Source organism: Leucoraja erinacea, chromosome 10 (genome assembly GCF_028641065.1).
Source record: "Leucoraja erinacea ecotype New England chromosome 10, Leri_hhj_1, whole genome shotgun sequence".
NCBI lineage: Eukaryota > Metazoa > Chordata > Chondrichthyes > Rajiformes > Rajidae > Leucoraja > Leucoraja erinaceus.
In genome coordinates this window covers 26,133,441-26,149,092 of record NC_073386.1, presented here as the reverse complement: position 1 = coordinate 26,149,092, position 15,652 = coordinate 26,133,441, and the positions used below count along the sequence as shown (strand labels likewise).

The window sequence follows — 15,652 nt, the reverse complement described above, 5'->3', positions numbered from 1 at the left end:
ATTGGACAGGCTAGATGCAAAAAAAAATTTCCCATTTAGGACTGAGATGAAGAAAAACGTTTTCACCCAGAGTTGTGAATCTGTGGAATTCTCTGCCGCAGAAGGCAGTGGAGACCAATTCACTGGTCGTTTTCAAGCAAGAGTTAGATTTAACTCTTCAGGCTAACAGAATCAAGGGTTTGGGGGGGGGGGGGGGGGGGGGGGGGGGGGGGGGGGGAGGAAGCAGGAACCGGGTACTGATTTTGGATGATCAGCCATGATCATATTGAATGGTGCTGGCTCAAAGGGCCGAATGGCCTACTTCTGTGCCTATTTTCTATGTTTCTATATACCAGTCCATTTGTCCCTTGGCTCTGTCACTGAACTCTGTGTGGTCCATGCACGAGGCTGGTAAATCCGCTTATCCTATACTTTACCAACCAGCACTGGTGCAGGATCTGTGATCCCCATTGATTTGTATGAGACTTCCAGCAGATTAATAGTAAAATGCAACTTCAGTTATATTTATATTACTATTTTAACATGGCTTTAATTATTTTGTTAATTCATTAGCCTTTTTAATATTTACTTAAACTATTCTTAAGTTGCTAAATGTGCTAAATATCATTCATAAACTGTTGCAAAGACATGTGACAGTTTTGACAGGAGCAAGGGTCTGCATCCAGCCCAACTTATATAACCATATAACAATTACAGCACGGAAACAGGCCATCTCGGCCCTACAACTCCGTGCCGAACAACTTTTTTCCCTTATTCCCACCTGCCTGCACTCATACCATAACCCTCCATTCTCTTCTCATCCATATGCCTATCCAATTTATTTTTAAATGATACCAACAAACCTGCCGCCACCACTTCCACTGGAAGCTCATTCCACACCGCTACCACTCTCTGAGTAAAGAAATTCCTCCTCATGTTACCCCTAAACTTCTGTCCCTTAATTCTGAAGTCATGTCCTCTTGTTTGAATCTTCCCTATTCTCAAAGGGAAAAGCTTGTCCATATCAACTCTGTCTATCCCTCTCATCATTTTAAAGACCTCTATCAAGTCCCTCCTTAACCTTCTGCGCTCCAGAGAATAAAGACCTAACTTAGAAACATAGAAACATAGAAATTAGGTGCAGGAGTAGGCCATTCGGCCCTTCGAGCCTGCACCGCCATTCAATATGATCATGGCTGATCATCCAACTCAGTATCCCGTACCTGCCTTCTCTCCATACCCCCTGATCCCCTTAGCCACAAGGGCCACATCTAACTCCCTCTTAAATATAGCCAATGAACTGGCCTCAACTACCCTCTGTGGCAGAGAGTTCCAGAGATTCACCACTCTCTGTGTGAAAAAAAAGTTCTTCTCATCTCGGTTTTTAAAGGATTTCCCCTTTATCCTTAAGCTGTGACCCCTTGTCCTGGACTTCCCTAACATCGGGAACAATCTTCCTGCATCTAGCCTGTCCAACCCCTTAAGAATTTTGTAAGTTTCTATAAGATCCCCCCTCAATCGTCTAAATTCAACCTTATAAATTCAACCTAAATTCAAACTTATTCAACCTTTCTCTGTAACTTAGTTGTTGAAACCCAGGCAACATTCTAGTAAATCTCCTCTGTACTCTCTCTACTTTGTTGACATCCTTCCTATAATTGGGCGACCAAAATTGTACACCATACTCCAGATTTGGTCTCATCAATGCCTTGTACAATTTTAACATTACATCCCAGCTTACTGTTGGTTAGATTACAGAGGTTAAATGCCTGATGCCTAATCGCTGCCAAGTCCTTGTGTATTTTACTGGACACTGAATGGGTTCAGGGAATTGTTTTTTTTTCCATCTTCGATATCCAACAGGGGGAGTGAGTCAAATTCAGCTTGATTCATGGGGTCCCAATGAAATATGCCAGTTATTCTCTGATAATGCTAACAAAAGACCAGAATAGATGTGCACATAATTGTGATTTACTAAGTTTTACTAATGTTTTCCAAATTAATCAAATAAAATGTGTTGTATTTATTTGCATTGCTCAATCCAGTTAGTGACTTCACTTAAAGACCAACAGTAATTTCTCTTTGCAACACAAAAATAGTTGATAGTCATTTATGAAGGATGAAATTCATTAAATCATAGAATAAAAATCAAATGTGCCCTGTGCTTTGGGGGCGGTGCGACACACGTTGCAGCGGCCTCTGCAGTCCGTCTGTCTTTTTTTAATTTCTGTCCCGTTGAATGTATAGTTTGTTGTGGTTTTTATATTGTTTTTAACTGTGTATATGAGGGGGAAACTTTTACATCTCTTCCCTGTACGGGTGACCCGACCTTTTCTCTGTCGGGTCTCCGTTATCATTGGGGCCTAGCACCGTGGAACGGTCTCCAACCGGAGCGTGGAGAGCTGTGGTGGCGCGCGGCTGTGACCCGACTCCGAAACATCGGAGGCTCCGCCGTAGGTCCGGTGGACGGTGACATCGGGAGCACGCGCGTTCCTGGTGGGAAACTGCTTTTCGGAGCTCCCGCAACGTAACCTCTCCCGCCCGTGTTGCGGGGTTGAAAATGACTCGGAGCGGGGCCTTACATTGCCCGGCACGGCTTTAACAGCTGTGGGACTTGCCATTGCCCGCCGGGGGCTCCAACATTAAGACCCAGAGCGGGGCCTTACATCGCCCAGCCCGACCTTAACAGCCGCGGGACTTGCCATCGCCCGCCGGGGGCTTTAACATCGGGAGAAGAATGGAACACAGGGGAGAGACAAGACTTTGCCTTTCATCACAGTGAGGAGGAAATTCACTGCGATGGATGTTTGTGTAAATTGTGTTGGTTGTGTGTCTTGGTTCTTTACTTGTTGTACGACTGCAGAAACCAAATTTCTTTTGAACTTCATTTGAGGTTCAAATGACAATAAATAAATTGTATAATTGCAATTGTATAATTGTATCATCTAAGCAATCTACCCTGCCTTGTTGCTAGGCAAATTACATTGGCAAGTTGGCTGTTTTACCATTTTTAATCCAATTATTTACCACTTACTGCATCAATATTGCCTCTGATTTCTTCAATTCTTCCCGCAAAAAACAGGAAGATAGCACCCTACAGGAATAGATAGAGAAACACATTTTAAATTTAATAATCACACCAATGCTTATATTAATATTATACAAAAAAATATTTATGCCTCTCTTAGAATTCCTACCTTTGGATATCGTTTAAGAAAGGGCAACAGTAACCGTTGTGCATCATCAACATCACCTTCACCTGTGCCTGTTTAGAATTACGTCACAATGTTAAAATATTAGATTTACTTTTAAGATGAAATCTCAGAAACAAAATTACAAATGTTACATACAGGTTTCTATAGTCACATTTTTCATTTTTTAAATCTTCCATAGAAAGGTAATCAATATTTCAGATATCTTCAAATTCGAGACTATCTGAAAACATATACCCAAGACTACCAAACTTTGCTGCCAGATATACTAGACGAATGTATGAATAGAAATTCAAAGTCAAACAACTTAACATCATATTTGTATAATACCCTTCTAAATATAGAAATCCCATCGTCAGAAGCAATTAGAAGAGACTGGGAAGAGGAACTAGGCCTAAATTTTTTTAAAGAAAGATGGGAAGAAAACCTTTTATATATACATCTAAAGAGTTTTGAAAAATTATCACTAATGCATCCAGTATTTATGGGGCTACTTCCTTAAGTACTCTGGGATGCAGTCTATCTGGCCCTGGGGATTCATCCGCCTTTAATCCATTCAATTTACCTAACACCATTTCCTGGCTAAACTGGATTTCACTCAGTTCCGCCATCTCATTTGACCCCCGGTTCCCTGCTATTTCCGGCAGATTATTTACGTCTTTCTTAGTGAAGACAGAACCAAAGTAGTTATTCAATTGGTCTGCCATGTCCTTGTTCCCCATGATCAATTCACCTGTTTCTGACTGCAAGGGACCTACATTTGTTTTAACTAATCTTTTTCTCTTCAACATTCACTCGCCCCACATTGGGAACATTTTTCCTGCATCTAGCTTGTCCAGTCCTTTTATAATGTTATATGTTTCTATAATATCCCCCTCATCCTTCTAAACTCCAGTGAATATAAGCCTAGTCTTTTCAATCTTTCCTCATATGACAGTCCCGCCATCCCAGGATCAATCTCGTGAATCTACGCTGCACTGCCCCAATCACAAGGATGTCCTTCCTCAAATTAGGAGACCAAAACTGTACACGATACTCCAGATGTGGTCTCACCAGAGCCCTATAAAACTGCAGAACCTCTTTACTCCTATACTGAAATCCTCTTGTTATGAAGGCCAACATCAGTGACCGGTGTACAAAGATCCCAGGTCTCGCTGCACCTCCCCCTTACCTAACCCCATTGAGATAATAATCTGCCCCCTTGTTTTTGTCACCAAAGTGGATAACCTCACATGTATCTATATTATACTGCATCTGCCACGCATCTGCCCACTCACTCAACCTGTCCAGGTCACCCTGTAACCTCCTAACATCCTCTTCACAGTTCACACTGCCACCCAGCTTTGTGTCATCCGCAAACTTGCTAGTGTTGATCCTAATTCCCTCATTAATATATGTGGTAAACAGTTGCGGCCCCAACACCGAGCCTTGCGGCACTCCACTCGCCACTGCCTGCCATTCTGAAAAGGACCCGTTCACTCCTACTCTTTGCTTCCTGTCTGCCAACAAATTTTCTATCCATGTCAGCACTCTACCCCCAATACCATGTGCTCTAATTTTAGTCACCAGTCTCCCGTGCGGGACCTTATCAAAGGCTTTCTGAAAGTCTAGATACACTACATCCACTGGCACCCCTTCATCCATTTTACTTGTCACATCCTCAAAAAATTCCAGAAGATTAGTCAAGCATGATTTCCCTTTCATAAATCCATGTTGACTTGGACTAATCCTTTTACTACTATCCAAATGCCCCATTATTACCTCTTTAATAATTGACTACAGCATTTTTCTCACCACCGAAGTCAGGCTAACTGGTCTGTAATTCCCTGGTTTCTCTCGCTCCTTTCTTGAAAAGTGGGATAACATTAGCTATCCTCCAATCCACTGGAACTGATCTTGAATCTATTGAACATTGGAAAATGATCACCAATGCATCCACTATTTCTAGAGTCACCTCCCTGATGATCCTGGGATGCAGACCATCAGGCCCAAGGGATTTATCATCCTTCAGTCCCATTAGCCTACCAAATACTATTTCTCGCCTAATGAAAATTTCTTTCAGTTCGTCTACCCCCTTAGATCCTCTGTCCTCCAGTACATCTGGGAGATTGTTTGTGTCTTCCTTAGTGAAGACAGATCCAAAGTACCTATTCAACTCTTCTGTCATTTCCTTGTGCCCATAATAATTTCACCCGTGTCTGCCTTCAAGAGACCCACATTTGACTTTGCTACTATTTTTTCCTTAAGATATCTAAAGAAGCTATTATTATCCTTCTTTATATTCCTGGCCAGCTTCCCTTCGTACTTCATCTTTTCAGCCCGTATTGCCTGTTTTGTTTCCTTCTGTTGTCCTATGAAAGTTTCCCAATCCTCTGACTTCCGGCTACTCTTTGCTGTGTTATGCATCTTTTCTTTTAGTTTTATTCTATCCCTAACTTCTCTTGTCAGCCACGGTTGCCTCCTACTCCCCTTGGAATCTTTCTTCCTTTTTGGAATGAAATGATCCTGCGTCTTCCGGATTATGCCCAGAAATTCCTGCCATTGCTGTTCCACCGTCATTCCTGCTAGTATCCCTTTCCAGTCTACCTTGGCCAGCTCCCCTCTCATGCCTTCATAGTCCCCTTTGTTCAACTGCATCACTGACACTTCCGATTTAACCTTCTCCTTCTCAAATTAAAAATAATCATATTATGATCACTACCTCCAAGCGGTTCCTTTACCTCGAGTTCTCTTATCAAATCTGGTTCATTGGACAACACTAAATCCAGAATTGCCTTTTCTCTGGTCGGCTCCATTACAAGCTGCTATAAGAATCCATCTCGGAGGCATTCTACAAACTCTCTTTCTTGGGGTCCTGAACCAACCTGATTTTCCCAGTCTACCTGCATATTGAAATCCCCCATCACCATAGGGACATTACCTTTGTTACATGTCAGTTTTAACTCCTGCTGCAACTTACACCCTATATCCGGGCTACTATTTGGGGGTCTGTAAATAACACCAATTAGTGTCTTCTTACCTTTACAATTCCTCAACTCAATCCACAGTGACTCTACCTCGACAGTCCCGATGTCTTCCCTTGCAAGGGACTGAATTCCATCCCTCACCAGCAGAGCTACCCCCCCTCCTCTGCCCACCTGCCTGTCCTTTCTATAGGATATATAACCCTGAATATTAAGTTCCCAGGCCCGATCCTCCTGCAGCCACGTCTCAGTAATCCCCACAATGTCATATCTACCAACCTCTAGCTGAGCCTCAAGCTCATCTACTTTACTTCTTATACTTTGCGCATTCACATACAATACTTTTAATTCCTTACGTATCTCACCTTTCACATCGATCCCTACTCCACTTGGCCATACTCTCCTATCCCTTTGTGAGCTTCCTTTCCCGTTAATTCTGGGGCCATTAACTGTCCCTTTACTCTATTTTCCTTTAACTCAATCCTCGACTATCCCATTCGACACCCCACCCCCCTTATTCAGTTTAAAACCACCCGTATAGCAGTGGCAAACCTGCCTGCCAGAATGCTGGGCCCCCACCTGTTAGGATGCAATCCGTCCCTTTTATACATTCCCCCTTATTCCAAAACAGATCGCAGTGATCTAAGAATCTAAATCCCTGCCCCCTGCACCAGTTCCTCAGCCACACATTCAGGCCCCGTATCTCCCTGTTCCTGCTCTCGCCAACACGAGGAACTGGAAGCAAACTGGAGATAACCACCCTGGAGGTCCTGCTTCTCAGCATTTTTCCGAGCTCGCTAAAGTCACGTTGCAGAATATTCATCCCCTTCTTTCCGACATCGTTTGTGCCGACACGCACTACCACTTCCGGCTGTTCACCTTCGCCCTTGAGGATTTTCTGCACTGCCCGTGACATCCTGGCTCCTGGCACCAGGATGGCAGCACACCATCCTCGAATCCTGTCTGTTGCCGCAGAAACCACTGTCCGTACCTCTCACAATGGAGTCTCCAACTACAATGGCGTTGCCTGATGTTGGCCTCTTTGGTTTTGGCTCAACAGCCCTATTTTTATCAATACATCAACGTCAAAACATTCTGAAGCACTTCTAAAACATGTTTTTATGGGATGTGAGCATCGGTGGCAAGGCCAAACCTAAATGCCTTAGAGAAGATGGCAGCAAGCGACTTTGTAGAATCACAACAGTCTTTATTATGCGAGTACTCTCCATGACAAGGACGGAGGAACAATGCATTTCCAAGCAGAGATAGTGTATGAATTGGAAGGAAACAATGAATTAATTTTATTCAAAATTATCATGTAATTTGTGGGAAAAATACTAAACTTACTGAAAAGCTGGTTTGGTATGAACATCAATTTTCTGAGCTACATTTCTTTTTCTGAGTTATATTTCAGACTAAGTAGTTTTCTGAGCTTCCCTCCAGGAGGTGTTCGATGTAGCTCAGAGGAAACATTCCTGACCAAAATGATACTTGAACAATTTTTTTTTCTCCATTACTAACATTTTCTTTCTCATTGAACATAAATGTACCAATTTTATGATAAATAAATATGGTTACTAACTGAAAATTTGTAGAAATCTAAAAATAACTGCACATAGTAATGAAGATACAAGCAGAACTCACCTAGTACAAAACTCATGAATGTGTGATAACATAGAAGCAGCATTGTACAAAGAAGAGCCCGGAAGTTTTCAGTGGACGCTCCTTCCTGTAGTTGTTCCAGACCATATTCCTAAAGACAGCAGTCTCTTTAGTACAAGAGATTAAATTCTCAGCATTTCTACACCAAATTAGTATTTTTTTGTTGAAATGTTAAATGATATTAGAGCTTTAAACAATTTATTTTAGTTCAAATTTCAGTTTGTTATATGGCATACACCCACAGATATATTTTATCATTATTAGTATTACTTTCTGTGACCCTTTTGGCAACAATCCCAGTGGGTGTGTGAGATGACGCTCATGGAAACTGAATTTCAGCAAATTAAATATCTCAATCCATTTTATTAAAAATTATTCTGTTCCAAAAGGATGCAATATTTCAAAACATTTTAATATTTACCTATCTAAGATTACACTGTAATAACCAATGAAAAAACTTCAAACATATTTTACTGCTTGGACAGTTTGTAAAAAAATTCAAACATATTTCACTGCTTGTAAAGTTTGAGATGCTCTGAAGTGCCATGAAAAAAGCAATTAGTTATAGACTGTGGAAACAGGCCCTTTGACCCTACTTGTCCACACCGGCCAACATGTCCCAGCTACACTAATCCCATCTGCCTACGTTTGGCCCATATCCCTCCAAATTTGTCCTATCCATGTACCTGCCTAACCGTTTCTTAAACAATGCGATAGTCCCTGCCTCAAATGTAGGGGCCATTTGGCTTAATTTTGTGCGTCATAAATTATGGCATTTGGCTTTAAATTTTGTCTGCCTGTAATTGTGTGGGTGGGATTTATTACAGAGTCGGAGGCCTGTTTGCTGCTGGGATTCTGGGGAGAAGCGTAATTTAGTTAGTTCGGAGGAAGCATGGTGGGGAGGAATATCTTTCTACCATTCGGAGCTTTCTAACATGGTTAGAGTTTTCGAACATGTCAAAGCCATATGCTGGAGTTTTAATTACGGTAACACTAAGATGTACCTAACAACAAGGAGTTTGGATGAATATCTTACTGTTTTACTTCGACAATAAAGAAACTATTAATCAAGAGACTGTGTTTGGGAAGATTTATCTTTCGATGGCTTTGAAAGTCTCATGGAGAGCTTTCATGCGTAAAGTGTCTCCTCAAGCTGGCAAGAGGGAGCAATTCCGTGAATGATAATATAATCTGCCACTATATCAACTACCTCCTCTGGCAGCTAGTTCCATTCACCCACCACCCTTTGTGTGAAAAAGTTACCCCTCAGATTATTTTTAAATCTTTTCCCCTTCACCTTAAATTTTTTGACCTCTGGTCCCCAATTTTCCTACTCTGGGTAAGAGACTATGCATCTACTCAATCTATTCCTCTCATGATTTTATACAACTCTATAAGATGACCCCATACTCCAGCTCCAGGAATAGATTGCCAGACTACTCAACCTCTCCCTATAGCCTAGATCCTCAAGTCCTGGAAACATCCTCGTAAATCTTCACTGTACCCTCTCCAGCTTGACAACATCTTTCCTCTAATATGGTGCCCAGAACTGAACATAACACTCTAAATGCGACCTCACTAACATCTTATATAACTGCAACATGACCTCCCAACTTCTATACTCAAAACATGACTGATGAAAGCCAATGTGCCAAAATCCTTCTTGACCACCCTATCTACTTGCAACTACACCTTCAAGGAACTATGTTCCTGCACTCCTAGATCCCTCTGCTCCACAACACTCCCTCGAACCTTACCATTCACTGTGTAGGTCCTGCCCATGTTAGACTTCCCAAAATACAACACCTCACATTTCTCTGTCTTTCTTTCTTTTTAAATGAATCATTCGTAATTGTCAAACACAAATAACTATATATCATTGGTTGCACAAAGGTGGAGCAGTCTTAATTTTGATGTTTGTAAAAGCTCCCAAAAATCAGATGATAAATATTGATATTTGCACAAGACTCTCTTTACCATGTTAAAAATCACATGAAGCCAACCCAATGTTAAACTCGCATATAAGCTAATTTGTAAAATGTGACAGCTTTTCAAAGCTAGGATTTGAACAGTGTGTCCTTAGAGTTCACAGGACAGTGATGTACAAAAGTACTTAAAAGATTGAAAGCTTCATAGAGATGAACATAATAGAGATGGTCCATCACCAAAATATACGTTGTGAAAAAGCTGCTGAAATCAGCAACGGAAATTAATCTGACATGACTTTCATTAATTGAAGACACAAGGGAGACTGGAAACTGGAGCAATAAACAAACTGCTGGAGGAGCTCAGCGTGTCAAGCAGCACGTTTTGGAGCAAAGGGAAGCCAGCATTTTAGGCCAAGACCCTGCAGCCGAGGGGAGATTGCCTGGGTAAATAGGTGAGAGGGAGGGATGAGGCAGGAGCTAATAGGCGATTGGTGAAACCAAGTGAGGAGGGAGATGATGGGAAGATAGTAAATTCTCATAAAATGCTGAGAACAGCAGGTTTTTGAGATATAATAGGTTCATTAGAACTTCTCTAACATAGTGTGAAAATGCCAATCCATTGTAAATGTACCCCAGGTAAGCAGCATGAAATAACCCAATTTACACCACACCAGACATTACTGGTTCCTTCAGTCAGGTCGTTCAGTCACTGATAGATAGGTCATTCGGCAAGATTTTCAATGTACCTGAACATCACTGTACTTGTGCATTAAACAATAAACTGACTTGACTTTATCATTATTAGTATTACTTTCTGTGACCCTTTTGGCAACAATCCCAGTGGGTGTGTGAGATGACGCTCATGGAAACTGAATTTCAGCAAATTAAATATCTCAATCCATTTTATTAAAAATTATTCTGTTCCAAAAGGATGCAATATTTCAAAACATTTTAATATTTACCTATCTAAGATTACACTGTAATAACCAATGAAAAAACTTCAAACATATTTTACTGCTTGGACAGTTTGTAAAAAAATTCAAACATATTTCACTGCTTGTAAAGTTTGAGATGCTCTGAAGTGCCATGAAAAAAGCAATTAGTTATAGACTGTGGAAACAGGCCCTTTGACCCTACTTGTTCACACCGGCCAACATGTCCCAGCTACACTAATCCCATCTGCCTACGTTTGGCCCATATCCCTCCAAATTTGTCCTATCCATGTACCTGCCTAACCGTTTCTTAAACAATGCGATAGTCCCTGCCTCAAATGTAGGGGCCATTTGGCTTAATTTTGTGCGTCATAAATTATGGCATTTGGCTTTAAATTTTGTCTGCCTGTAATTGTGTGGGTGGGATTTATTACAGAGTCGGAGGCCTGTTTGCTGCTGGGATTCTGGGGAGAAGCGTAATTTAGTTAGTTCGGAGGAAGCATGGTGGGGAGGAATATCTTTCTACCATTCGGAGCTTTCTAACATGGTTAGAGTTTTCGAACATGTCAAAGCCATATGCTGGAGTTTTAATTACGGTAACACTAAGATGTACCTAACAACAAGGAGTTTGGATGAATATCTTACTGTTTTACTTCGACAATAAAGAAACTATTAATCAAGAGACTGTGTTTGGGAAGATTTATCTTTCGATGGCTTTGAAAGTCTCATGGAGAGCTTTCATGCGTAAAGTGTCTCCTCAAGGTGGCAAGAGGGAGCAATTCCGTGAATGATAATATAATCTGCCACTATATCAACTACCTCCTCTGGCAGCTAGTTCCATTCACCCACCACCCTTTGTGTGAAAAAGTTACCCTTCGGATTATTTTTAAATCTTTTCCCCTTCACCTTAAATTTTTGACCTCTGGTCCCCAATTTTCCTACTCTGGGTAAGAGACTATGCATCTACTCAATCTATTCCTCTCATGATTTTATACACCTCTATAAGATGACCCCATACTCCAGCTCCAGGAATAGATTGCCAGACTACTCAACCTCTCCCTATAGCCTAGATCCTCAAGTCCTGGAAACATCCTCGTAAATCTTCACTGTACCCTCTCCAGCTTGACAACATCTTTCCTCTAATATGGTGCCCAGAACTGAACATAACACTCTAAATGCGACCTCACTAACATCTTATATAACTGCAACATGACCTCCCAACTTCTATACTCAAAACATGACTGATAAAAGCCAATGTGCCAAAATCCTTCTTGACCACCCTATCTACTTGCAACTACACCTTCAAGGAACTATGTTCCTGCACTCCTAGATCCCTCTGCTCCACAACACTCCCTCGAACCTTACCATTCACTGTGTAGGTCCTGCCCATATTAGACTTCCCAAAATACAACACCTCACATTTCTCTGTCTTTCTTTCTTTTTAAATGAATCATTCGTAATTGTCAAACACAAATAACTATATATCATTGGTTGCACAAAGGTGGAGCAGTCTTAATTTTGATGTTTGTAAAAGCTCCCAAAAATCAGATGATAAATATTGATATTTGCACAAGACTCTCTTTACCATGTTAAAAATCACATGAAGCCAACCCAATGTTAAACTCGCATATAAGCTAATTTGTAAAATGTGACAGCTTTTCAAAGCTAGGATTTGAACAGTGTGTCCTTAGAGTTCACAGGACAGTGATGTACCAAAGTACTTAAAAGATTGAAAGCTTCATAGAGATGAACATAATAGAGATGGTCCATCACCAAAATATACGTTGTGAAAAAGCTGCTAAAATCAGCAACGGAAATTAATCTGGCATGACTTTCATTAATTGAAGACACAAGGGAGACTGCATTTGCTGGAAACTGGAGCAATAAACAAACTGCTGGAGGAGCTCAGCGTGTCAAGCAGCACGTTTTGGAGCAAAGGGAAGCCAGCATTTTAGGCCAAGACCCTGCAGCCGAGGGGAGATTGCCTGGGTAAATAGGTGAGAGGGAGGGATGAGGCAGGAGCTAATAGGCGATTGGTGAAACCAAGTGAGGAGGGAGATGATGGGAAGATAGTAAATTCTCATAAAATGCTGAGAACAGCAGGTTTTTGAGATATAATAGGTTCATTAGAACTTCTCTAACATAGTGTGAAAATGCCAATCCATTGTAAATGTACCCCAGGTAAGCAGCATGAAATAACCCAATTTACACCACACCAGACATTACTGGTTCCTTCAGTCAGGTCGTTCAGTCACTGATAGATAGGTCATTCGGCAAGATTTTCAATGTACCTGAACATCACTGTACTTGTGCATTAAACAATAAACTGACTTGACCTGATTTGAGTATATTTCTGAGCTGGCACTGCAGTATTATACTACAAAATAAAACAAAACCTTTTCCATTTTATTCCAACCATTAACTATTTGTTCTTACCTTATTTCCAGAAAATCCAACAAATTCTAAAAGTCGAAGAATCCTTGTTGGCAATAAAGATATGGTCTAAAAAATTCAGGAAAAAAAACATTTTTACGTAAACCATTTGATATTAATTCCAAGGAACAGAATTTATATAGAGCAATTAAAATTAAAAATGCAGAATTTAAAAAATATACTCCAATTTTGATGGCCCACACTAAGAAAACCGCAGCTTTCAGTTGTCCAATTGTCAACTCTCCTGGAATTGAATTGGCAACTAACATATAAAATGCTGAGCCAAATATTGAGAAACAAAAAAACCAATGAAGCAAGTGTCATTAACGACTGCAGCTCTCCATCACATGGCAGGTGGTGGCAGCAACATGGACAATAGCACGATGATTGACGATGAACAGTTGTACATGATGGCATTGCCAGTGATAAAGGCAAATCTACCTCCATCGAAGATCCAATCAATCAACTCAGAGCTCCCGTGGATTTTGAAAGCAACAGCAACAAAGAGATGCCGGAGAAAGCACTGATTAGCTCTAGCCCGAGTGAGAGGAGAGTTAGAAGTGAGTCAGAGGGGGAAAACAGTTTAAAACTGAGGAATTTGGTTTGTAAATTGGTAAATTGTTAAATTAGGCAATTTATCAGTCAATGTAAGCAAGACGGCAAGTGAGGGAAGTGCTTGTGAGGGAAGTGCGAGTCTTCGGCGAGGAGGCTGAGGAGAGGAGGTTACACATAAAATGCGAGAGGACGGAACACGGTGAACACATGTCGGGGCTCATGGGACACAGATGGAGCTTCTGACTGCTACAACTGTGGCAAGTGCGTCCAGCATCAGCACCTAAAGGACTGTGTTGGGGCACTGGGGGGAAGTGAATACGGAGGTCAAAGTACTGTACATGAGTGTGCGAAGTATAAGGAATAAAGTGGACGAGCTTCAGTCCCTTGCAAGGGGTGACATTGAAACAGCAGATGTGGAGTCAGTATGGATAGAACTATGGAATTGTAAGGGTAAAAATACCCTAATGGGACTAATCTACAGGCCCCCAAACAGTAGCCTGGACAAAGGGCGCAAGTTGAATCAGGAGTTAAAATTTGCATGTAGTAAAAGTAATGATGTGGTTGTTATGGGAGATTTCAACATGCAGGTAGACTGGGAAAATCAGGTTGGCACTGGATCCCACGAAAGGGACTTTGTAGAGTGCCTTTGCGATGGATTCTTTGAACAGCTTGTATTGGAGACTACCAGGGAGAAGGCAATTCTGGATTTAGTGTTATGTAATGAACCGGATTTGATAAAGGACCTCGAAGTTAATGAGCCATTAGGATGCAGTGACCATAACGGGGTCAGGTTTAATCTACATTTGGAGAGGGGAAGAGTAGATGGGAGGTGTCCATGTTGCAGTTCAACAAAGGGGACTATGGGGCCATGAGGGGGGAGCTGGCAAAAGTTGACTGGAAAGATACACTAGTAGGGATGACAGTGGAACAAAAATGTCAGTTGTTTCTAGGAATAATACAGAAGGTGCAGGATCAGTTCATTCCTAGGAGAAAGAAAGATTCCAATGGGAGAAAGGGAAGACCATAGCTGACAAGGGACGTCGGGGACAGTATAAAAATTAAAGCGAAGAAGTACAACATAGCAAAGATGAGCAGGAAGCAAAAGGATTGGGTAATGTTTAAAGAACAGAAGATAACCAAAAAGACAATACAGTGAGAAAAGATGAGGTACGAAGGTAAGCTAGCCAAGAATATAAAGCAGGATAGTAAAAGCTTCTTTAGGTATGTGAAGAGGAAAAAATTAGTTAAGACCAAAGTTGGACCCTTGAAGACCGAAAAAGGTGAATTTATTATGGGGAACAAGGAAATGGCAGATGGGTTGAACAAGTACTTTGGATCTGTCTTCACTAAGGAAGACACAAACAATCTTCCTGATATAGTAGTGGCCAGAGGATCTGGGGGGTGACAGAGGAACTGAAGGAAATCCACATTAGGCAGGAAATGGTGTTGGATAGACTGATGGGACTGAAGGCTGATAAATCCCCAGGGCCTGATGGTCTGCATCCCAGGGTACTTAAGGAAGTGGCTCTAGAAATTGTGGATGCATTGGTGCTAATTTTCCAATGTTCTATAGACTCAGGATCAGTTCCTGTGGATTGGAGGATAGCTAATGTTATCCCACTTTTTAAGAAAGGCGGGAGAGAGAAATCGGGGAATTATAGACCAGTTAGCCTGACATCAGTGGAGGGGAAGATGCTGAAGTCAATTATAAAAGATGAGATAGCCGCACATTTGGATAGCAGTAACAGGATCGGTCCGAGTCAGCATGGATTTAAGAAGGGGAAATCATGCTTGACTAATCTTCTGGAATTTTTTGAAGATGTAACTAGGAAAATGGACAAGGGAGAGACAGTGGATGTAGTGTATCTGGACTTTCAGAAAGCATTTGATAAGGTCCCACATAGGAGATTAGTGGGCAAAATTAGGGCACATGGTATTGGGGGTAGAGTGCTGTCATGGATAGAGAAGTGGTTGGCAGACAGGAAACA

The 15,652-nt window shown here is 41.4% G+C and overlaps 1 protein-coding gene across 1 annotated transcript in view; it reads right to left on the bottom strand.

Annotated features, from left to right (window-relative positions):
- The window catches only part of ttc39a (tetratricopeptide repeat domain 39A), an 83,184-nt gene that overhangs the window by 18,970 nt on the left and 48,562 nt on the right, over positions 1 to 15,652 (bottom strand). Inside the window, 4 exon segments of the mRNA XM_055641783.1 lie at positions 3,014 to 3,073; positions 3,177 to 3,244; positions 7,799 to 7,907; positions 13,113 to 13,178. Of these exon segments, the coding sequence (XP_055497758.1) occupies positions 3,014 to 3,073; positions 3,177 to 3,244; positions 7,799 to 7,907; positions 13,113 to 13,178 (303 nt within the window).